Source organism: Nycticebus coucang, chromosome 6 (assembly GCF_027406575.1).
Source record: "Nycticebus coucang isolate mNycCou1 chromosome 6, mNycCou1.pri, whole genome shotgun sequence".
In the NCBI taxonomy this organism is placed as follows: Eukaryota; Metazoa; Chordata; class Mammalia; order Primates; family Lorisidae; genus Nycticebus; species Nycticebus coucang.
The window spans coordinates 70,076,901-70,101,760 of NC_069785.1; the positions used below are offsets into that span (position 1 = coordinate 70,076,901).

Sequence of the window (24,860 nt, forward strand, 5' to 3'; positions counted from 1 at the left end):
AGGGGCTTACCTATGTAGTTCATAAAAATAGTACTCAGGAGGCTGGGGTGAGAGGATCATTTAAACCCAGCAGTTTGAGGTTGCTGTGAGCTATGATGCGACAGCACTCTGCTCAGGGGGACAGAGTGAGACTCTTGTCTCAAAAAAAAAAAAAGAAGTAGATGAAAGTGAAGCAATTTTTTTCTCTAAACACGCTGCAAAAATTCCCTAATCTATTCAATGAAATAATTTCATTTCCAGTGTTGAGACTAATTCATTAGTCAAAATCAGGAGGATTATCAGTTTCAGGCAGGCATTTAAACAAGTTTCAGCCTTGCCCTCTGTTTCTCTTTCTGTAGGAAATTTGCTGTAGAATTAGCTCTACACGTAATTACACCAGGTCTCTAGCCAATTGAGGCTGTACTAACTTGTTTGAACCCTTAAAGTGAAAGCTAAGTAGCTGATAACTGCATAATATATTGTAGTTGTAGGCATTTGGTTATTTGTATATGCAGTTTTGCACACAAGGGAATAATTACATTCTTCATACTGGTGATCACAGAAAGGATAGCGCTTTGGTAATGTTTCTGACCACAAAATTTTTATAAAGTATTTTGTTATCCATGGCTTGATAATATGAACATTAAGACAATTACACATTGCAGTGTAACCTCTTTGAAAAGAGTGGTAATGAAACTTAATTGACTATTATATATTTCAGGTAGTATCCCTAAGTGTAACAAACATTTTTAGCGATTTTCAACACACAGGAGAGGTGGAATGCTATTGACTAGCTGTCCAAAGAATCTAATTGGCCTTGTAATTTTGTAACAAAAAAAAAAATCATCCTTTCCAAAATATATAGGCTGACCTCTTAATTGGATATTGCATATTTTTATCATTTTTATTAATTAAATATGATTATAACAAAATCATCTACAGTGGCTCATAGCAGGAATGGAATATTAGGGTCTATTTGAAGTGAAATCTATCAGTCAAATAAGAAGGAACTGCAACAAAGAATCCTAATTCCTCTGGGAAAAACCTATGTTCAAATAAAACCTACAAACTGATTTTACTTCCAGTTTCTTTGGCCAAGTTATTTCCTGCACTTTTAATTTAACTCCTGTATTTCTTTATTACACCGCATTACTTGTTGTGAAATATAAACTCAGTGGCATTTTAAAATATATAGACATTAAATGAGTTGTGCTGAGTATTTGGCTCTGATGCTATGAGCAAGTATACGAAGCCACCGCCAGCCAATTAAACCCCCAGGGATAAGTTTCCCCTCTTAGCTCTCTTCCTCCTTTAAAATAAAAATAGGAGATGTATTGAGATAAGATTATTTTCTTTTCTCCAAGTAATCTTTCATTTCATTGCTATAATTTATTTAATGATCAGAAGGTAGATATATACCCTGTTTCCCCGGAAATAAGACACTGTCTTATTTTAAGGTGTGCTCCCAAAGATGCACTAGGTCTTATTTTCAGGGGACGTCTTATCTTTCCTGTAAGTAGGTCTTATTTTCGGAGGATGTCTTATTTTCGGGGAACCGGGGTAGTTCAACTTCATATTTTTTCTCTTTGGGTATTATTTTAGCAAATTATCCTTAGGATTAAAACAATTAGTGGTCCCCCAAAATACTCCATTCCCATAAAAATCCCATAAAAATTAGGGATCTTGTTATTGTGAAGTTCATGAAAAGCAACATTCTCCCAGCTTTTATGTATAGTCACAAAAGCCTAGAAGAAAAGATAGGAAAACTTACTTTTATGTGCACCTGACAAAGTCCCAAGTGCATATAAGATGGTTGCTTCCTGACTCTGTTCTCTTCTCCCAGGAGAAGAGAACTTGAACTCACCTCCATTTGTGGAGAGGGGCAAGGTAGAAGATGGCAGCCCAGCCACGAGTCTTAGATCTGAAATTGAGTTTTTACTGTGCCTCTAGGCACATTGGCACCTTTCTACTTTCTCATATTTGAGTTGACAACTCAATATGAGACAGACAAGACAAACTCTGTTCCTTCCACCTTGGGCTGGGAAATCAGGACTTCCAGTCCAATCTTTGCTGCCTTGAAGATACATTTTGGCAACAATATGGGGTCAGTATTCAGCTATAGTGTTGCCACACCAGATCTTTGGGACAGATGTACTGCCAAGATGTCCCAGATAGCATTTCCCAGAAATATCTACATCTTTTGGGATCAGGACCAAAGTACATTTAAACTTGAAAACATTTTTATAGCCCAAACTAAAGCATGTTTATATTCATTCATGTTATATTTATCAAAGTAATCCAAATCAACATTCATTCACTGGTTAGATCAGAGTTAGGCCCGTGACCCTGTAATATGTCCAATTGGTCTTGAACTTCCTGATGCTGTTCCCTGAAACACAGAAATAGCACTGAAGTGGATGTCAAGTATTCCATGCATCTTTTAAAACAAAACTATAATCATTGTAATCTTCATTCTCATAAGAAACATTAAAATGTTTCTTCAGTGATTTTCAACCTTTCTGGTCTCAGGATTCCTTTACACTCATAATGATTATTGAAGACCCTAAAGAGCATTGGTATAAGTGGGTTATATCTATCATTATTTACTGTATTAGAAACTCAAATGGAGAAACTTTTAAATGTTTACTTATTTTAAATTAACAATAATGAGTCTATTACCAATATAACCTAAAGAACATATATTTATCAAAAATAACTATATTCCAAAATAAAAATTTAAGTAAGAAGAGTATCATTATTTAACAAGTTTGCTAATTTCTTAATAGAATATAGTTGGATTCTTGTATCTGTTTCTGTATTCTATCTGTTGCACTGTTGTTTGGGTTGAGACCTATAAAGAAAATCTGGCCCTACACAGATAAGTGTTTGGAAAATTGGTAATATTTCATATATTTTATAAACTTTTTAGATAATTATATCTCTTCTTCTTTGACTCTGTACTAGACTCTACAATGATAATTTTGTTTTAGTTGCAATGTGAATCTGAAATTGTATCAATAAATTTTTTGTATTTTGTAATTTATGAGAGACTAAGATTGAAAAGGCAAATAACATCTTAGTACCATTTTGAAAATAGTTTTGACCTTGCAGATCCCCTGAAAGGGTCTTGGTTCCCCACAAGGTCCCCAGGCCACAATGAGAGCATCACTGGCTTCAGCTGAATGCAATATTATACCAGCCACTGACAAAAACTTGAACAAGAGAAAGTCCTTACCCTTTTGAAGGTGAATCCATTTGGCCCGCTTGGGTTTGAGGGTGTTTTTAAAACTCACCAAACATACCTATTATGTTTTCCACATCCTCGTAATGAAATTCCCTGATCCCCTTCAACAGCCCCCCACAAAACAGCTTTATTTTAATCTAACTGGCACTGGGTGTACTATATAAATAAAACCATATTGACCTCTCTCTTGCTTTCTCTTGGTATCCCACTGCCTTGCTCTCTAGTATCTTGTGCTTTCACACTGTAATTAAAATCTGAGTATAACCATAATGTCTAGATCACAGTTCTCCAGATTATTATAAGATATTGTGCACAGTAGCTCACACCTATAATCCTAGCACTTTGGAAAGCCAGGCCAGAAGGATGGTTGGAAGCCAGGTGTTAGCAATCAGCCTGAGCAAGAGCAAGACCCTGCCTCTAAAAAAATAGATAATTTAGCCAAGGATTGTGGCATTTGACTAGGGTCCCAGCTAGTCAGGAGGCGGAGGCAGGAGGATCACTTGAGTCCAAGAGCCTGACGCTACAGTGAGCCATGGCCCTCCAGCCTGGGCACCAGAGTGAGATCCTGTCTCAAAAATAAAGAGAAACAAAATGCTGTTGTGCATTTATTTTTGAGGTATGTCACATGTCCTCTTCCTTTGCCATTAGAATAGCAAAGATTTTCATGAATTAGAGCAATTCCAGATTATTCTGTATTAATGTCACTGTTGCTCAGCTTGCAACCAGTATGTTTTCATTTTTTTGTTTGTTTGTTTGTTTTGTTTTGTTTTGTTTAAGACAGAGTCTCAAGCTGTCATGCTGGGTAGAGTGCTGTGGCGTCACTGCTCACAGCAACCTCCAACTCTTGGGCTTAAGCGATTCTCTTGCCTCAGTCTCCCAAGTAGCTGGGACTACAGGCGCCCGCCACAACACCCGGCTATTTTTTGGTTGCAGTTGTCATTGTTACTCAGCAGACCAGGCTGGGTTTGAACCCATCACCCTTGTGTGTGTGGCCAGCGCCCTTGCCGACTGACCTATAGGCACCGCCCCAGTATGTTTTCTAATAGAAACATAGAAGAGAGAGGGATAGAGTCACTGCCACTCCTACTGTGACCCTGCATATACCACCGTGAAGCTGTGATGCATTGAACATCACTGGTCACTTGTTACAAAATGAAGAAATGATTGAGAGCTACCACTCCAAACCGTCAAATGGAGGGATGGGTGACTACCATCTCAGGCCAGGGGGATCCGGTGAACAACACTTGGTCACCAGGATCTATTGTTAACCTCTCACCTGCCTTGGGAGACAAAAGAAACTAGCAGTCAACCACAGGGTATTAAGCCGAGGAGTCCAGAACATGTGTTCTGCTGCAATATCAAAGGCCTGTCACCGTGACACCAGCAGTTCCAAGGGGGCTTTGTCCCTGAGAATGGCCTTACTTGTTCTCCGATTTCTGAACTGCTTTGAAAGAAAAGCCAGTCCTGGCAGAGCTAGTTTGCTGTACGCAAAGAGCAATTCGCATCATCTGATAGGTGTTTATGTGAGAGTAGGGATGTGGCAGTGGAGGAGAAGTGAAGACAGAGAAATGGTTTCCAGTAGCCATTTGATGATCAGCCTCGGTTCAACAGAGGACCAAAAGTAGTAGCTGAATAACTTCGGAGAGGCAGCTCTCAGCTTTTCTTTGGTGTGAAATGGGGCAATAATATTTGGCAAATACTCATTTGAGGAAAGATGGAACATTCTATCAAATGAGGACTATTTTGTGAATGGTGGGGGTGGCCATGAGGAAAGAGGCTATGTTCTTGTCTAGAGTGATGAAGAGAGGGTGCCCCTTTCTGCCAGTGCTATTTTATTCTGTGCTGATACGTTGAATTCTCCAGAAATTCTCCAGATCAGAGAACCCACCCAATTTTAGAAGAGTTGAAAGGAGGGAAGGAAATAATAAGAAAACTGGAGAAAGGGCACAGAATTTAAATGACAGATTCTCTGTCTTCTCTGAGTAGGGGCTTCACATACATTTCATTCACTTGTTCGACTGGGGATTTCCCAAGTGCCTGCTCTAACGTAGCTCACAGTCTGCTTGCAGGAGCGGGAGTGATACAGGGGAGAGGAGAACGGATAACAAAGGTAAACAAGCAAGCCAGAAAAGGCATAATAACAAAGTAAGAAAAGGATAAAGGGTGCAAAAGAATGACCGTGAAGGGAGATCAAGAAACCTCTTAGGAAAGAATGGGCGGGCACCCCTCATGGCGATTTCACCTGGCAGCTCAGGAGAGTCCTGTCCACTCTGCTCTCTGCCTCCCTTTTCCTCTTTGTGGGACCTTTATGACTATATTGGGTCTGGGCATGTAATTCAGGGTAGTCTCCTTGTTTTAAGGTCAGCTGATTAGCAACTTTCATTCCATTTGCAACTTTATTTCGCCTTGGCCATATAATCCAGCATATTCTCATTTTCTGGGAATCGGGGCATAAACATCTTTGAAAGGCCATTATTCTGTCTACAACATTTAAAAACAAAAGTGAGGTGGATGGCGCCTGTGACTCAGTGGGTAGGGTGCCGGCCCCATATACCAAGGGTTGCGGGTTCTAACCTAGCCCCGGCCAAAAAGCAACAAAAAAATAGCCGGGCACTGTGGCGGGTGCCTGTGGTCCCAGCTACTCAGGAGGCTGAGGCAAGAGACTCGCCTAAGCCCAGGAGTTGAAGGTTGCTGTGAGCTGTGTGAGGCCACGGCACTCTACCGAGAGTGATGAAGTGAGACTCTGTCTCTACAAAAAAAAAAAAAAAAAGGAAGTGAGAAGAGAGCCAAAGGCTCTTTGTCTCTTCTGGAGGTATTTTCTGCTCACTCTTGGAAAGTCTTATCTTCTCTTTTCTTTCATGTAACTAAATTTCTTATAAGAGTTAAATATGTAGTCTCTATAAACTATATAATAATTGTGGGTTTCTGTGATCAAGGAACAAGGCATTTACCTTGAGTTTCCTTATTTGTATGTATAAATGACAGAATTGGGGTTGACAATCTCTCAGAACTCCCCCAGTGTTCCTCGTCTGACATTTAGAAAAAACCATGTCTTTGTAGATTATATTCCAAAGTGTGATGTCTCATTAACACAGGGAGTGTTCACTGAACCCCCTCCCCAAAGCCACGACATCCTTATTGATAGTTTCTTACTTAAGTCACTATTATTGTAATGTATGCTGCCAGCACTGATGAGGTCTCTTCACCTGCGTATCAACACATGTCCCCGATGGTAATGTACGTGACATTCCATCTTGTCCATGATGAATGGTCTGTTGCTTGTCACAGAATTTGTCATTGCTGTTGTTTTGTGCCTTGGAAGTGCACATAACTTGTAACGTTAAAATATCTTATGTTGATACAACACTTTACAGTTCACAAAATGTTTTTGTATCTGTTACTTCCTATGATCCCCTATAATAATGTTTTGAGATTCATATACACTTCCTTAAAATGGGCCTATTTGTAGGGTTAACTGAGTATACAGTTCTATCATAATTCCATGTAGACATTTTATATGCATCCTTGGTCAGTGGTAACAGAGGTACCAACCAAGTCATTTGTTGGAAAACTCACTTCAAGCATTTGAATGAAACACAGGCTTGCTGATTCATGTGCTGCATATGAGGTGGCAATGTGATCAGACATCTTTTATATTTTAAATTGGACATCGTCTCAATGAGACACCTTATACTGCCTTTTATCTTCACTTTTGAAAGGAAATACATTCATGGGATGCTCTCAGGCACTTTTCTTAATCACACTTTATTCTTTAGTCATTATCCCTGCCTTTTACTAGTCTTGCTATATAAGTTATTCACGATACATCTTTCTAAACATTTGTCTGAATATAGATAGAATTACATATGCAAAATCCGAAGGTTGTATGTCGCAATTGTACATAAAGACAGCATTGGAATTGCAACTGTCTATATTAGCTTTGTTATGTGGCATAGTTCTCTAAATTATTTGAGAGATTAATAGTTTTTCAAAAATGACTCAAACAGCCCATTTGTCCTTCTGCCTCTTTAATTCTTAAATCCATATGCATAAAGCAAAAGAGAGACTTTTACATGAATTGGAAACTCATTTAATTTCCAGACGTCGTCTAGTGTTTAAACACTGACATCAAAGCAAAGAGCTAATTATCAGAATTCATTTAGTCTGAAGCTCTGTTGCCTGAATTGCTATAGTTTTCCTTGTGCTGAAAGGAAATCTGTGTCACATCTTGAAGATGTAGTATAAAAAATCACTTTATCTATAGCAGTTTAACTTGAAAGATGTGTTTGGGCTCACTAACCACAAGGAGGCATTGAAGCATCTCTTCAAAATGTGAAAAGCGATTTTATAAAAAAAAAAAAAAAAAAAGAAAGAAAGTTAAGCCTACAGTTGCTGAATTTTGTGTAAGCAATTATACCTGCTCGTCAGGTGCATGCCTTTCAAGTTTATGTTTTGATCCAGTTTTTTGAAAGACCTGAAACACCAGCAGAAAGTGTTGCTGCTGTTCTTTCTTTTGTGGGATGGGTTTGGACCACACTAATCCATATATATTTTCCTTGTGTGCTATTCCCAGTCGGCGGGAAGGCAAACTGCAGGGCTTCTATTAGTAGTGACAGAGTAACTGCATTAACCTTTCCTGGCCTTTGAGATGAAAAGTTCTTTTCGTCTGTGAGCAGAAGAGTATTTCTTCAATATTAGAATTACTTAAATATGTGCTTCTGACAGCCAGGGGGTTTACCCGAAGTCTGAGTGTCAATTTAGAATGATTCTGGATCACGTCTTTGCAATGCCCCATAGAAAGTACAAGTTAAAAAGTCAAAACGATTTTTTTAAGCTGAGCATAATTTTCTTATGTGTCATTTGAAGCATTCATGTTAAATGTCAGAACAATTCTCCATGTTTTTGTAACTTTGATTCTCACCTCCTTTGTTGGTATTGAGAAATACGAACCTCTCTGTTGCAGAATCTGCCACTCAGCATATCTTCCAGAATAATGCTAAATTCTCCCGAGAAGCCAGGACCTCATTCTAAGGAGTGGGATTGTTTCTGCTTGAGAGAAAGTTTTTTACTGGAAATGTAGACTGTGATATTTTGAAATTCTCATGTGCCGTTTGGCTACATCGACTCGCTCTTTCTGGAATTTGACACCTTCTTTGCCTTTTAGGGTATCCCCAGCCTGTGCGAGAACATATTGCCGATTTCGACACACTGCAGAACATGCAGCTGGGCAGACTGTGTGACATCTTAGGTACAGTAAACAGTTTTACACAAATGACTCTTTGGAATGTTTATCAGTGGGTGCTGATAAAATGTTTACTTTTTTGCTTATCTTTTTTTTCCTCTACAAGGAGATAAATATTTTGTCTTAAAAAACCAGATTTACAGTGAAGTCAACTTGAACAAAAAGTGACATTTTTACCAATATACTTAGGCAGTTTTCTAAATTCTTGCTGCAGATTTAGATAAGAATTTCTCTCCTGTAGGCCAAAATCTTCTTCATTTACTGAATCTTACAGTGAGTGAGGTCAAAAATTTATATTTCTGTCAATATTGTCTATTATATTATCTGGAAAATGGAGCATTGTATTTTCATTGTAAAAAGGGAATGAAGGTTAAAGACTTTATTTAAATATAGAGCATCTTATTAGACAACATGAAGTACCCAATGGAGTGAATTTTTAGGAATGCCTACCTTGACTGAGTGATAGTTATATCTTTGTAAAAGTCAAAACCTGATACTGGTTTGGTCAGTTGTTAATCAGACACTGATTTGAGGCCAGTAAAGAGAGAAGCCTGAATGTGATGGCTTAAGTTAACACCGCTCAAGGCCAGGATTCAGATTAGGTTTAAAGAATAAAGGTTGCAAAGGCTTAGCAACAACATTGAATCAGTGAAGTACTGGGCAAAAATTCAGGATTAAACAAAAATGAGAGCCTTACTAGTTATCAAACGATAACTTCTTTGTTTTGTTAAAATAAAATTGCTTTGGCCCTTATTTAAGCAAAACAAGGAAGGATTTTAAATTATCAATGACCAACTTAGCTGGCTCCCTGAAATGTCATACTTTACATGACTCATATATATTTCAGAATCATTATTATTTTATAAATGCCATTTGATAACAAAAATATATCAGTACTAGAAATTTACCATGTCCTAAAATAATAATCGTATAATTGCTTTAATCTGTTATCTAGGCACCAATATTATTTTTCAGCATTACAAAAAAAAGAAAATCTTAATGACTGGAGATTGATTTGTTAGTGCTAAACTATTTCAACTAAAAACCTAAGGCTGGAAACCGCTGAAATGCAGCAGAGGGCAGACTTTACTCTAATTTATTTGGATTAATTTTTTCTTTAGCTTTTTATATTTCCTTCTATATATAGTACAAAGCATCACCAAAGAATTTCTTTACAAAAGGTTCTCATTATTGGGAAGACCTGAAGGTATGAAGCTTCTATTTTAAACAATTCTGTAATTCAGTCTGTGTCCACATGCCATGGAAAATTTTGCTGATAAGAATGTTTCTGAGAAATTATAAACCAAATGCTTTTTCTTGGTACACTGTCTTCATGATATAGCAAAGCAATCATAAAACCTCTTCAAGAGGAGTGATGTAAGTTTAGAAATAGTAGTTAGATGAAAGAAAAGAAAAAAATACTTTCTTGTGAAAAACTAGAAATATTCGTAATAATCTTATGGAAGAATAAATAATCCTCCTTTTTATTGCATTAAATGATACCAAAGGTTTTTGTTTTTTCTACTTATTCAGGGGAAACAATGATAATCCAATCAAGTGGTAAGACTTGTCCTCAGATACTGGCTGTGAAGCCATGGTTGTCAAGGGGAAACCCCAATAGATAATGTTTTTAATTCCTGGATGAGTTCAGCAAGAGACTGGCTGATTTAAACAACTTTCAGTTTCATATCAATTCCTTTCTAAAATTACCTGTCAATTAATTTTGAACATTTGCAAATTCATGGTAAAACTACACTAATACTGGATATTAGAGTTAGTGAGGTATATTCCTTTGTCAGAAATGAATAGGAAAGGTGAAATCAGCAACCTGATTTGTTATTATTTGTAACCTAGAAATTTCTTCCCAAGAGAAAAATGTATTCTTCTTTCCCTAGAGTATTAAGTTATTTTTGTTGTTTGATTTTGGGCCCCTATTCTTTTATACTTAAAAAAAAAAACCACTTACTTAGTTCTAAAACCACTAATATAGTTTGGTTAGACAGGAGTCTCTCCTTCCAAATAAAACTTGGGATAACTAAATTGTTCATTCAGCAACTGAAGGCAAGTTATTTAATTACTGTCCCCTCAGTGGTTGTTTGGTTTCAAAATCAAATGGGAGCTGCTTAAATATTTACATGTATGGAGTGCTAGTGTGACCTTAGCACTGAGCTGTTTGGACAACATCACCCCTAGATCTTGGAGGAGATTTCTCCTGCGTGCTGTGGTTCTAAGTATATAAAACTTTCCACTTTCTGAATCTGTTTCCCAAATCCCTTTGGTCAGCCCACAGGTATCTACTGAGTGGCTTCTGTGTACTCCACATAGTACCAGAGCTTGGGGGAATATAGGAAAGGGTATAAAAATTGCCTTCAAGGGGCTTGACAAAACAAGATTAATAAATCTGAGACAATAGGATGGAACAACAGAGGACACTATAGTGTTAAATCTCAAGGCATTGATCAAAAGAAGCACAGGGTGGGGGGCGGGGTAGGGAATTACTGTTGACTGCCCAGTCACATGCATCTGTGCTGTTCCTTCAGCACTTATTATGTACAGGACACTGCACGAGGTACTGTTTTATATAGTACTCTTTCCATTTAATACTAAAAGTCACGCCCCAAATGCCTTTATTCCCCATTTTATAGATGAAGAAATCAAAGCTTAGAAAGGTTTCATAATGTGCCCAGGGCCCTAAGGCAGCTGAAGTAGAATTTAATCAATCTATGTTCCGTATACTCTGCCACACTGAGCAGAGAAGTCTTTGTTTTAAATTTCAGATTAATAGGAAGGCACAGACTATCCGGTTACACTCTTTGTTGTTTGTTAGGTAAGGTCCCTGTTGTAGTCGTGTCCTGCACCCAGGTCTTCTACATACCCTTACATTGTGCCCATTAGGTGAGAGCACACCAATCTCTCCCTCTCCCTCCTCCCTCCCCCCAACTTGAATTAAATTGAGTTTTTCCTTGCGTGGTATGAATTAGTTCATCCACTGGCTTCATATTAGTATGCGTACATTGGACACTTGCTTTTCCATTCTTGTGATAGTTTACCAAAGAGAATGTTCTCCAGTTCTATCTAGCTTAGTACAGAAGATGTCAAGTATCCATCTCTTTACAGCTGAATATTCCATGGTATACATCTACCACAGATTATTAATTCATTCACAGGTTGATGGGCACTTGGGTTGTTTCCACATCTTGGCAATTGTGAATTACAGAGGAGTCTTAAAATCCTCTCTTGGCCCTACCTGCCCAAGAAAACATTTCTAGTACTCCTCCCCTGAGCTTCCTTAAGTACCTGGCCGGCATGCTTCACTGTGCCCACCATCATTGCTGTATTTCTCTTTGTCTCTAGCAAACTCCTCTACAGATTGGTCAACTATTTTGTGAGTGAATGAAAGACTTCTCTGGCTGCTGATTTCCCATTCCTACTTTGTAAAATACTGTGCAGCATGGAGTGGTTAATCTCATCTCACTATTCCACTTAGATCAGATACTTAATTAGGATTTCTTTCTATATACCTATAAAAAGCACATCTTAAGGAGGAGAGTAGGTAAGAAAGTATTTCCTTTAAACCAAGAATCAGTAGATGTACTATTTAAGTAATAGATTCTTCTTTAGGAATGGAGCAGTGGAAAGGTTGATTTCCTGAAATAATCATTGCTATGGTCTTAATCAGACCATTTGTTTGGACAGGACATTCCCTGAATTGGCCTAGTCAAGTCAGGACCGAAAATGAAATTGCAATTTCATCAGCTTTCTAAAGTTAATAGCTCTTTTTATAATTTACTGAAGTTAATGGGATAAATTTTTGAAGTAGTATGCAATTCCCATTGATGTTGATGGGAATTGTGTGGCTAAATCCCTATGTATTATTTGACAGTCCATTTCAGTGGTACCTCACGGTCCTCCTGAAGCAATCATTGCTTCTATTTTGTTGGGGATGGTGTTATTTATCTTTTCTTTAGAGAAATGCTAAAAACTAAAAAGGCTGGTTAGAGTGCTAAAATTAAGATTGTACACAATCAATCTGAATTAACTTTGTGTGGCTTTTGGATCTGCTCTTTATTTTAAACTACATGTCAATTGGATACCAGAGTTCATAATGTCATTTACCTTTATACCAGTAATTAACATTGTGCCTGTTGTTTTAGATGCCAATGTGAATGTCATCTACATCTGCTCCCATTATATGAATGAGGAGTTAATGCTGTATTACGGTAAAATCCTAAGTCTGCACGCAGCTGTCAAATCGGGAAACCTTGAGGATAGAAGTGACCTGAAGAACAGGTTCAAAATTATCACCCCTGAAGCTATAAACATCTTCCCTGTGAGTTTGTCTTCTAATTACTACGGCTTCAGGGATGCAGTAAAATTAAATTGGAAATTGTATAACTTGCAACGCTCTGGTACACATCAGTGAAATATTATTGCAAGTTTAACAGCTTTACTGTTTAGACCACTAGTTGGACTTTACGAAATAAATATCTCAGTTTAACTTCCAGACTTCGTTGAGCTATCTCTGCCCAGTTTCTCTGTAGTTGAAGCCTAATTGCAATTATTGAGTGGTACCATCAAGTAGGTGAATTTACTACATGTGCCATTCTTTTTCCTTAATTTTGTATAGAGAACACCAAGGCAGAGAATTGCTGGGCCAGCCCACAGTCACAAAGCTGGCTAGGAACAGAATCTAGACTAGGCTCTTGTTTTCTCAATTCTATACCCTGTTACTCCATGGTGTTTTTCCCTCAGGGGAATTTGGCATGATTTACTACACTGCATAATTCATAATGAACAACATCCAGTTTTTATTTAAATTCATGCAACTTTTAGTGAATGGAATGAGTTTTGAGTGGAATCCCAGTTCTAAGCAAGAACCTATATGAAATTCGTAGAACTGAGAGGGCAGCATTCTAGAATAAGGAGTATAAAAAAATGACTTGAAATAAATATTTCTACATTTTAACAGGGACTTAAATTTTCCACATTCAACAACCAACATTTAATACCTAATGAACTGTGTAACTCGGGGGAGAATTTTTTTTTTTGTATAATTGAATACTCCGAATTTGCTGATAAAGATAACCTTTCTCCATTTACAACTGAGATGCCCCAAAGTCAACCATCTATTACAAGAGAAACTAATTGTATACTTTACATAGGAAGCATCTGTGTGTTGGTTTACTGCCCATTAGCACTTTAGATACACAATGATTTGACATAGAAGTGGGGAGAAGGAGATGGGACCTGAGAAAAGGCCTGACAAGCCCAGGGAGGGTTGCTATAGCATTTCTGAATTGCTGGTCTACCCAGTGAATTCTCATCAGGGTTTATTCTCTTCTACAAAGATGAGGATTTTATTCTTTTGTAACTGGAAACCTCAGTATTCCTCCAAAGGCCCCCTCCTGAGCTCTGTTTCATTGCCATGGTTGGCTCTAAAAGAGGAAGGCAAAGCCATGGACTGGGGAAGCAAGAGAAAGGGAAAGTGACAAATCATCTCCACTTATGTGTATTCGTGGGACCCCTCCAATATGCTCCACTGATGCAAGGGTTTCTTTGGTGCTTCCTAACTATTTCTTGGCCTCAATGGCATAGTTATTGTGCACATTAGGAAGCAAGGAAATAATTAGTGTTTAGTTAAATTCCTGAATTTCTCCAGCCAGAAATTTGAGCTAATACCTCCTATCTGCTAGTAAGGCGTTTCTGCACATCTGAAATACTCATCTACAGTGAAGAGGTATAGAATGGGGGAGGGGTGGTAGATTTAGGAGAAGGAGAGTGAGCAAACTGACATTTACCATAAGCTTAGCATAGGTTTTCTCATTTGATCCTTAGAACAATACAACAAGACAGAAATTATCAATCTCTTTTAATGGCCGAGGAAACTAAGACTCAGTCTCTAGTCCAAGGTTACTAGTAGGACTAGAGTATGAAACAAAATCAGTCTACCCCAGTATGTCATGAATTGGAATGACTGCTTTGCTCCAGGAAAACCTTGTGGCTGTGAGCAAGCTCCTTTACGTGTCTGGTCTTCTGTTCTTCATCTATAAAATGAACTGATAGATTAGATAATTTCAAAGTCCTCTCCAACTCTATAATCCTATTGCCTAAGACATTTACCGTAACAAGTCCACTCTTCAGCTTCCAGCAGGAGATAGGCCATTAACATTCACAGACACACAGAGTTACAGTCATAGGATATGTTTGTGTTGTTTGGAGTAGCAACAAATAGGCAAGGTTTTGAGTTTGTAATATTTCTTATAGTTCAAGTTTAAACTATTGCAGTAATTAATCACTTATAGGCAATCACCTTTTAAAATTCAAAAATTAAATTCTCAATTTCAAATACATTCCTGCTCATGTTGAGCCATGGCTTTATTTCTTTTTAATGAATTTGAGAGATTGTATCAGTGCTGATTTTCATGTAAATGGATAGCTTTGAGGAGATTTTTTAAATCGTGCCAAAAATCTGTTTGTACATCTCTCCAAATTACTAACAATCCTTGAATTTGTAATGATAAATGTGTTCTTTTAAAAGTCATCATGTCTATTTTGGGACATTTTAATGTTTATGAAGACATCCTAAACAACTACCTTTTGTCTCAGGTCAAAAAAAAAAAAATCAATGACGATACATGAAATGTAGCCACGATGCAATGGAATTAGAAATATTTTAGGTTCTTTTGTCATCTGTGTTAATTCATGAGCTGGATTTAATGATACTGATTTGCTCCAAATGGTCATATAAGACCTTTGGTCATTAATGTGTCCTCTGTCCTCACTCACTCGTATTTGAATCTTTATTAAACCCATATTGAGCACAATGCTATGGTCCATCTTGCCTGGAAAAGAAGGCATGCCCACAGTTGACATTAATACAGAGTTGGATAAAAAATAACTAAGTGTGTGTGTGTGTGTGTGTGTGTGTACACAGATTTGGGTAGAGTACTTGCTGATAGAAATAAGCAAACCTAGAAGATACAGAAATCCATCCTGGCTGTAAATGTGCTCAGAACTTTAAAGTTAGGCTCTATTGCTGCATCTGTCATCCCCTCTTCCCATCTCATAAATCCACCAGAACTTCACTACTCTATAAAATGGGGAAATTGTAGCAGCCGTGGCATACCAACTGTGTTTAACTGGGCTTGGATCCTGCCTCTGCTGTTTAGTAGCTTTGTGACTTTGGGTGAATTACTAGGGCCTCGATTTCCTCATCTCCAGAATAGGGACTGTTAATTGATACGGTGTGGTATGGATCAAATGAGAGAACGCATGTCATTTGACCTTGTGACCTTGCCATGAGAGGATTGCCACCTTGGACTGCTCCTATATGTGCCCTGAAAAGCCCACCATGAACATTGTAACTCAGGTCACCAATTCTCCTGGACAGTTGATTTTTTTTTATGTTTCCTCATTGGAATAATTTTGGGGGAAAGGAAAAGAGTAAAATAAAGATGAGGGAAAAGTAACGACCAACCAGATGGGAAACACAAACTCACCAGGTGCTATCATAGCCATCGTCAAATGGAACATTGTGTTTTCTAGGACTGCATTCTCAGCAATATGTTTTAAAAATGGATTTAAAATTATGGCAGAAAAGGCATGTTGCATAGATCTAGGGACCTTAGAATAAAACACCTAATCTGGAGGAAGGGCCCCATAGGGTAAATCATAGAAATCTCCTCAGGGAAGCTCTCTTTTTTGACGTTTATTATTGTGGTAGAATATACAAAACATAAAATTTACCATTTTCACCATTTTTAAGTGTACAGTTCAGTCGTATTATGTGCATTCACATTATTGTCCAACTATCACCACTATCCATTTCCAGAACTTTTCATCATTAGAAGAAACTCTATTCCAATTAAACAAATCCAGAAGAGCTCTGATTTTAAAGGGAAAGTTATTTCAGAGCTATACGGACCCTAGAAACTTTTCTAATCCTACCCCTTATTTGAATATGAGAGACCGAGACTCAGAAAGGTCAAGTTTTCTGAATCACCTAGCAAGTTACAAATTCAGGCAGGACTGAAATCCAGGGGCTGCCCCCTGTCCAGTTCTCTTTCTTCCCCACCCAGAAGTTACTATATAGTCTCCAGTGTCTCCAACAGTTTGTAAACTGATATGTCTGACAGTCTTCGAAACAGTAACTCAGCATTTCTCTACATTTTTATGCTGAATTAAGTAATTTTTCACTAAAATTAAGGGAGTAGGCAGTAGTTCATAAAATTTCTGGAACTCCATTTTCATTATATTACTTGCATGCCATTTTAGGGACTTTATTTTAAAAAGAGGATTTTTCTCTGTAATAATAATCACAATTGTATTAACTCAATGCCATGCATCATGGGAAGTGTTTTACATTCAAAATCTTATTTTAAAAGCCTTAGAGCAACCAAGCAAATGGGTATTTGGGAAACTTAGGCTCAGGGAGTCTAAGTCACTTGCCCAAGTTCATGTAACTTATATAAGTGGTAGGGCTGAATTCTGAACTAGATCTATGTGGGTTCAAAGCCCCAGCACTTCCCTGTATTCCGTGCTGCCCTCTTCTCTAGAGGAAGTGAAACCCGTCTTGGGTTCTTGTATTCTGTCCTTGAGTGCTGTTTTTCTCATGCCCATCTTGATCTGATAAAATACTACCCATCCTTCAGACTTTACCTCAACCCCAACCTCTGTGGGAAGAGTAATGATACTAGCTAACACTCAGTACGTGCTTTCACATGCATCATCTCATCTAATCCTCGCAACATCCCTAGGAGATGAGTGCTATGATTATACTCATTTTACAGATGAGGAAACTGAGGCACAAAAAGAAAGGGTAATTTGCCTTTTTGGCTGTCTCCACCAGTATATGGCCTCTTCCCCTCTCTCCACGTCTCTGAGGCCCCTGCAGCTCCTCATGGCCCTATCTGCCTCGTGCCAGCTCTGCATCAACTGTTTATGTTCCTGTCCCTGCTCCTCGAAGGCAGAAACGTGATTGTTCATTAGTTTTGGTATGTGGTGACCATCTGGCTCTGTCCTCTGCCCCTATTAGGCATGCCAGAATTATTTATTTAATTGAATGAGACAGCCACATATATTGCTTATTTGGGTCTAAACTAGTCAAAAAAAAAAAACAAATAAAAAATTTTCGTGGTAAAATGAATATGTGTCTTGCTGAAATTTTCAAAAATTTTCTAGTCATGAATCCTTCCCAGAATTGTTGACTAGAACCATGATAATCACTATAAAACAGCATTTCTTTTTCTGAAATGGTCTGTGGTTGAATTTTGGAAAGAAGAATTTTCCTACTGAGGCATTTAAAGAGTTGCCAGATTATGAAATGTGTATAGTGAAGAATGCTGGGTGGGGGACTTTTTTCTTCATTTTTTGTATTGATTTTCTAGACACGTTAGTGTTAAACCATGCCAGAAGTGTTGCAGAGATGGATCACTATCATCCGAAGGCCGCCAGCCTCTTTCCCTTCTGACAGAAGGATAATTCCACATGGATCAAATAAATACAGATGTGTAGTAATTAGTTCTATTCCCAGAGAGCCTATTTCCCACACACTAAAGATGTGAGCGATTATGGAACCTCACCCCAACAGCTTTTATCAATTTAAACTGCTAAACAACAGGATAGGTCATAACCTAGCCTGCTATTAATAATGCATATATTATGTGTAACATTATAAATCAGGTGTATGGACTAGAAAAAGACATCTTTTAACAAGAATAATGCCGTCTCCCCCCAGAAGCATCATATGTGCCTGGCCACTCACCTGATGTACAGTCCCAAGGCAATCAAAAGAATAAAAAATCTCATCCTGGGAAGGCAGGCCTATATTGTCGGCGGGCTCCTCCACAGAGATGATTTGGCCGTGGCAGACATGTTAGACATCCCCATCCTGGGCTCAGAGCCTGAACTAGCTCATCTTTATACTACCAAGTCTGGAAGTAAACGAGTCTTTGACAGTGCCAATGTGCCGGTCCCTCCAGGAATGTCTAACATCTTCAATCAGCAACAGGTATGTGGGGAGCACAGTGGTCTGTTAAAATATTTCACATCCTTTTGACTTTGTACAACTTTAGGTCTTCTGGAGCCAGCCCTACCCACTGAAGAATGTGTGGAATACAGTAGAACCTCATAAGTTGACCACCCAAAGGGCTGTAACAAACTGGTCAACTCACAGAGGTGATCAACATAAGGAACTAGGCCTACTGTACTGATACGTACATGTGGTGCCTGTCTGGTCTATGAAATTAGATCAACTTAAGGAGATGGTCAATGTAGGGAGGTGATCAACTATGGAGATTATACTTGAATTGATTTGAAGGGATCTACTATAGGCCTTCGTGTTTTAAAGTATCTTCCTATTGATCTTGCAGAAATTGCTGGAATTTCCAAAATATTTACTTATTTTGGATTAAGCATTGAAGACTCTGTTGAAATGTATGTATCATTTGGACTAATCTCCTATCAATATTTAATGCCTTAACATGGATTAGTTCATCATCCTATCAGCTAGCCAGTTATTTAGTAGGACCTAAGAAATATGAACGTCCATTTTGGCTAAAAGAAGCAAGTTTGGAAACTTCCAGAGAGTGAAACTCTCTACCAGGTCACATTACAGAGGGCTGCAGATATCCTTGGCTTCGTGAAAAAAAACTTTGGCTCCTCTTAAAGGGCCTGCAAGGGAAGAAGGAAAGATCCCAAAAAGGAGAAGTGAAATGGCTCTAAGAATAAAACTGTTTTTGGTTATATGTGAGTCATTACAAAAGTTTGTTTTTAGTTGTTTTTTTGTTTGTTTGTTTGTTTTTGGAGACAGAGTCTCACTTTGTTGCCCGTGGTAGAGTGCTATGGCATCATAGCTCAGAGCAACCTCAAACTCTTGGGTTCAAGCAATTCTCTTGCTTCAGCCTCCTGAGCAGCTGGGACCACAGGCACCTGTCACAATGCCCAGCTATTTTTAGAAATGAGGTCTTGCTCTCCCTCAGGCTAGTCTTGAACCTGTGAGCTCAGGCACTCCACCCACCTTGACCTCCCAGAGTACTAGGATTACAGGCATGAGACACCACAACCGGCTCAAAGATTTTTTCAATCTTAAGTCTAGTTTGAGAGGTCCCCCCCCATCTATTTATTTATTTATTTTTATTGTTTGGGATTAATTGAGGGTACAAAGAATTAGGTTACACAGACTGCATTTGTTAAAGTCCCTCTTATAATTGTGTCCTGCCCCCAAGAGGTGTGCCATACACCATGACCCCCTCACTCCCCTCCCTCCTCCCCTCTCCCCACTTGCTCATTCCTCTACCCTCCTCTTACAAAAGTTTTGAGATACGCAAAAATCAAGAAATGCAAAACCTGTATGGACAAACTATGTATTAGCCAGTACAAATGTTCTCTGAGTTAGCTCTGGCAGGTGTTCTCACATTTAACTGCCATCTGTTTTCATAATGAATAAAATTAAAGGACACGTGGTTGTTAATGTTTCTTAACCTCGATTTTAGTACATCTCTTGACCTTTGCTCTGAGCCAATTACGAATCATCCCCTCCACCCATGTCTTAGGAAACCAAAGGACCATGTACAAGGAGGCAGTTTGTGAGGGACAGTATTTAGGGACTCCCTCCTACTCTCAATTGCCCACTCGTGATGCTTTGCACCCACAGCCACTGAGCTTAGAAATCAACATATTACACTTCGCAAAGATTGGTTGGAAGATACTATTAATTTATTACATTTCCCTAAAGTGTTTCAGTCTTGTGAGGATACTCTTGGGCAATACATGGACTCATGACAGAAGTTCCTCTTAAAGATAACATAGGGAAGGCACAGGCAATTTTGGTAGGAGTGGAATTCCAGAGAGGCACCCCTTGAGTGGATGGGGCTCTTCCGTTGTCATTATTCATTAACTTCCACTGGAATTTGAAGATAACAAGGGAGATTGCTTGACTCTGCTTCCCAGTAGAATATTTGGCTGTTAGACTTACTACAGGTGAAGTAAATTTTTAAATGATGACCATTTTGTAATCCTAGCACTCTGGGAGGCCAAGGCGAATGGATTGCTTGAGCTCATGAGTTCAAGACCAGCCTGAGTAAAAAGTGAGACCCTATCTCTACCAAAAATAGAAAAACTGAGGCAAGAGGATCACTTGAGCCTAAGAACTGGTGGTCACTGTGAACTATGATACCATAGCACTCTACCCAGGGTGACAGCTTGAGATTCTGTCTCAAAAAAAATAAATAAATAAATAATGACAATTTCACACATACACATAGCAGCTTATTGATATGTAACTTCAAAACTTTAAAATGTATGTGCAATATTTATATTGAGCCTCCCTTTCATCCTCACTAAGGAGAAGTCAGGCAGTCTTTGCTATGAAATACTTTAGAACCTAATGTTCTGATTGTGGTTAAAGGTACAGGCTCATTTAAAACACTAAAGCCTCTCTCTTGGGCTGGTATTCAGAAGTTGGGCTAAAAAAAAACCTCAAAACCACATCAGATTTGAGGTATATCATTGACCTGTGGTCTGTGCAAATTGTATAACAATAAACCAATTTTTAACTGAGTTCTATTCCAGGAGTTTAGAAAACCTATGTCTGAGGTCATTAAGGGAATTGAAGTATTCCATTGAGATTCTAAATAGTGACCACCCTACCTAATCTATCTGAACATGTTAGCATTTTGAATCTGCAGATGGTGATGCATCAATAACACTGAGTTTTTACCAATGCATATCATAAACTTGAACCTGGTGAAAGAAAGCTGTGATTATTTTAACTTAGATTAATAAGTATTCCTCACTATCAGTTATATTTTAGCAATAATCATTTTTATGCTTCTGCTCTTTACCAGTGTAAAATGAATCACAACCAAAAAATTTGTCTTTTGGACAGATAGACTCAAACAGAAAATGATAAATGTTTGGAAATAGCATAAAGTCATTTGGTTTATGATTAACTACTTTTTTTAAATCTAGCATGAGTGCAGTGAGTATTTCCTGTTTTGATCCATAAAGTAACTGTGTAAGTTTTCTTTCTGGTGTATGTTCCATATGAAATATTGACAGCTTTGGTTAAATAATCAAAAATGGCGATGCTATTTTAAAGCACTGTTCAATTTTCACTTAAAGATAGCACATAATTCTTTCCAGTGGTACAGTCTGTACAATACTATTGATCCTTTTCATTACCATAGGGGATCTATCAGCAGACACCCATTTATAGGATTCTCAGAAGCCACAAATAATAGGATTTGGAAGAAACAGATAATAATTTGGTTAGTAGTTGAAACCTCCAAGTTTACAATAAAAAAAAAAAAAGGCTATACCAGAGCTCCTCTTCTTACACTAGCAAAAAAAAATTATCTGATGTTAACTGCCCAAAGACCATTTCTACTTCTGCAAAGTGTGATCATAATATAGCAAAAGATAATTAAATACAGAATCTTCTCAACACGTTAGACAAAGAGGGGTGCAACTTTGGAAGGCACATAAAAAAACCTTCCTAGGCTGTGTTCATGCTGATACAGCATAGAGAACAGAGTACTTGTCATTTAAACACCCAAATTATCCATAGAAACTACTTGATAATTAGGGAGCTAAGAAAATTTCATTTTACCCCTAATTAAATACCCCACTGTTGTGTGGGGTTTCCAAGGACACCAAGTATGGCCATTTTGATGTCTCTTCAGCACTGCTATATAGTATATCATTCCTAGAAGATTTGCTGGATAGATACAACTTGAGAGCAGAACTCTTGAGTCCTTTCATAATCTTTAGTTAACAAATTGTTGTTGTTGTTGTTGTTGTTGTTTTTAGATAGAGCCTCAAGCTATAGCCCTGGGTAGAGTGCGTCACATCTCACAGCAACATCAATAAGCAATTCTCCTGCCACAGCCTCCCAAATAGCTGGGACCACAGGTGCCTGCCACAACGCGCCGCTATTTTTTGTTGCAGTTTGGCGGGGGCGGGGTTTGAACCCGCCACCCTTGGTATATGGGGCCGACGCCCTACTCACTGAGCCACAGGCGCGGCCCTGCTTAGTGTTACTTTGTTGCTTTCTGGGAAGTACAGACTGTACGTCTAATGAGAAAATAAGGGGGAAAATCATTTTGTAATCTAATGAGTTATTTTTCTCCAAGGCGCTCTACCAAGGCAGTATTACTTATAATTAAGTCATCTTGCTGGAGACTTATTTGATTCAGACTCACACCAAATGGCTTATCGACTGTAAGAAACTTGCTTCTCCTGCTCTGCTTCTGACTTCTTTCTCCACCTTATCTCACTCCACCTCTCCGAGATCGGGATGGGCAGCACGTGGGGAGGGAGCAGAGCAACCTGGATGGAATTCCTTCCTCCTCTGCCACTCTGATGCTATGTGGCGGAAGATAAGTTATTTAAATTAGCCAAGCCTCAGCTTATTGACATGTAAAATACAACTAATGATGGTACCTACCTCATGTGTTATTGAATTAAATGAGAAAATTTATGTAAAGAGTTTATATGAGCCAAAGGCATGGCTTATCCTGAGAGTTCAGTAATATTAGGTTTTGGAGTTTTTTTTCTTACTGAGGCAGAGTCTCACTATGTTGCCGTTGGTAGAGTGTCATGGCATCACAGCTCACAGCAACCTCAAACTCTTGGGTTCAAGCGATTCTCCTGCCTCAGCCTCCCAAGTAGCTGGGACTACAGACACCCGCCACAACACCTGGCTATTTTTGGTTGTAGTTGTCATTGTTGTTTAGCAGGCCCGGGCCGGGTTCAAAACCACCAGCCCCAATGTATGTGGCCAGCGTCTTAACCACTGAGCTGTGGGCACCAAGCCCATTTACACTTTCTATTTACTTTTTTTTTTTAAGACAGTCTCACTTTGTTGCCCGGGGTAGAGTGCTGTGGTGTGAAGCCTAACTCATAGCAACCTCACATTCCTAAGCTCAAGTGATCCTCCTGCCTCAGCCTCCCAAGTAGCTGAAACTACAGGCGCCCACCACAACACCTGGCTATTTTTTGGTTGTAGTTGTCATTGTTTTTTTGGCAGGCCCAGGCTGGACTTGAACCCACCAGCTCAGGTGTATGTGGCTGGTGCCCTCTAGCCACTGAGCTACAGGCACAGAGCCTAGGTATTATTTTTATCATCCTTATTTGACATTAGAGCTTAGACTACTGTTCTGTCCCTTTAATTTCCATATATTTGAGCCTAATTCTTGAGGGATGTTGTTTCAAATAAAATCCAGGATGGGTATGTGTTCCAGGAAGGTTGCTTTCATAAATATTTTTTCTCCTTTATGTGTCTTATTCTATGATGCACTTATTCATATCATATGTATTAAACTTGGCCAATTGACCAGCCAAGTAAATGTATTTTGTGTGTGTTCTAATGAGGAAAAAATTAAATGTCTTGTAGGTTATGACATTTTAAAGCTCAACAAAGTTCCAAACAAAGTATTCAAGACTATAAATCTTCAGGACTATTAAGTCTTTACAGTCTTGAAACTATAAGAAAAAAATGTTTTTGAAGAATCAATAAGTAAATGGATAATTTTCTGAAAAATAATATCAAGATTCAATTGCAGATGTATAAGATTCTTTTGCTTTCAAAGCCAGAAAAATGTTCATTTCAGAAGTTCTCATAAATAAGACAATCCTTTTAAACATGTCTTTTGTCTCATTTGTTAATGGTTTCTTCACATCACACATACATCACTTAAAACTTCGTTAATCTGTCTTAATAACTAGAAGATAACTAAATGAACACACCATCTGACATAAAGACACATAACAAGTACAACTAAATTAAGACAATAAGAAAGGAATGCCAGGAAATTAGCTGTATTAAATGTTGCTGTCTCTTGGGCCCCACAGATGATGGAACAGCTGAGTCAGCTGATAACCGATCACCTACAAATCCAGCGCTGGCTCTTTAAAATGGACTATGAGTTCCAAGGAAATGGGACTGCATTTTGTGACATTCCTTGCTATCTAAAGTGCTACAACTGGGTATTAAAGGAGAGTAAGAGATATGGCCCCAAAGACTGGAGTAAGAAATGGGCACAAGTGAGTATTCGGTGATGACTTCAATCCCCAGGGTCTGTGAACAGTTAGGAGATGAACCAAAGGGCTAAAGAAGTTTCCTTTGGGCTCAGCTCCGTCACCTACCAGCAGCACCCTTTTGGGGGGCCTTAGTTCTCATATACAAAATGAATGGGATTGATTAGGTTATTTTTGATGTTTCTTCTTTGGGCTCTAAAAGTCTTTATTCACATCTTCAAATTGATTATAATAATTAGGAAGTAATTTTTTTATCATATTCAGGTAACATGACCAAATCTCATCACTTGCCCTAAGTGGGCCTTGATCATGTGCTCCTAACATCTGTTGTTATTAAGCTATCTGTATTTTATTATG

At 38.4% G+C, this 24,860-nt stretch overlaps 1 protein-coding gene across 2 annotated transcripts in view; it reads left to right on the top strand.

Annotated features, from left to right (window-relative positions):
- IQCH (IQ motif containing H) overlaps positions 1-24,860 on the top strand; it is a 296,182-nt gene that overhangs the window by 165,051 nt on the left and 106,271 nt on the right. For both annotated transcript variants that reach the window (XM_053596183.1, XM_053596184.1), the window contains 4 exons: positions 8,388-8,471; positions 12,620-12,795; positions 18,202-18,474; positions 24,318-24,509. In XM_053596183.1, the coding sequence (XP_053452158.1) occupies positions 8,388-8,471; positions 12,620-12,795; positions 18,202-18,474; positions 24,318-24,509 (725 nt within the window). The remainder of the gene's footprint in view (positions 1-8,387; positions 8,472-12,619; positions 12,796-18,201; positions 18,475-24,317; positions 24,510-24,860) is intronic.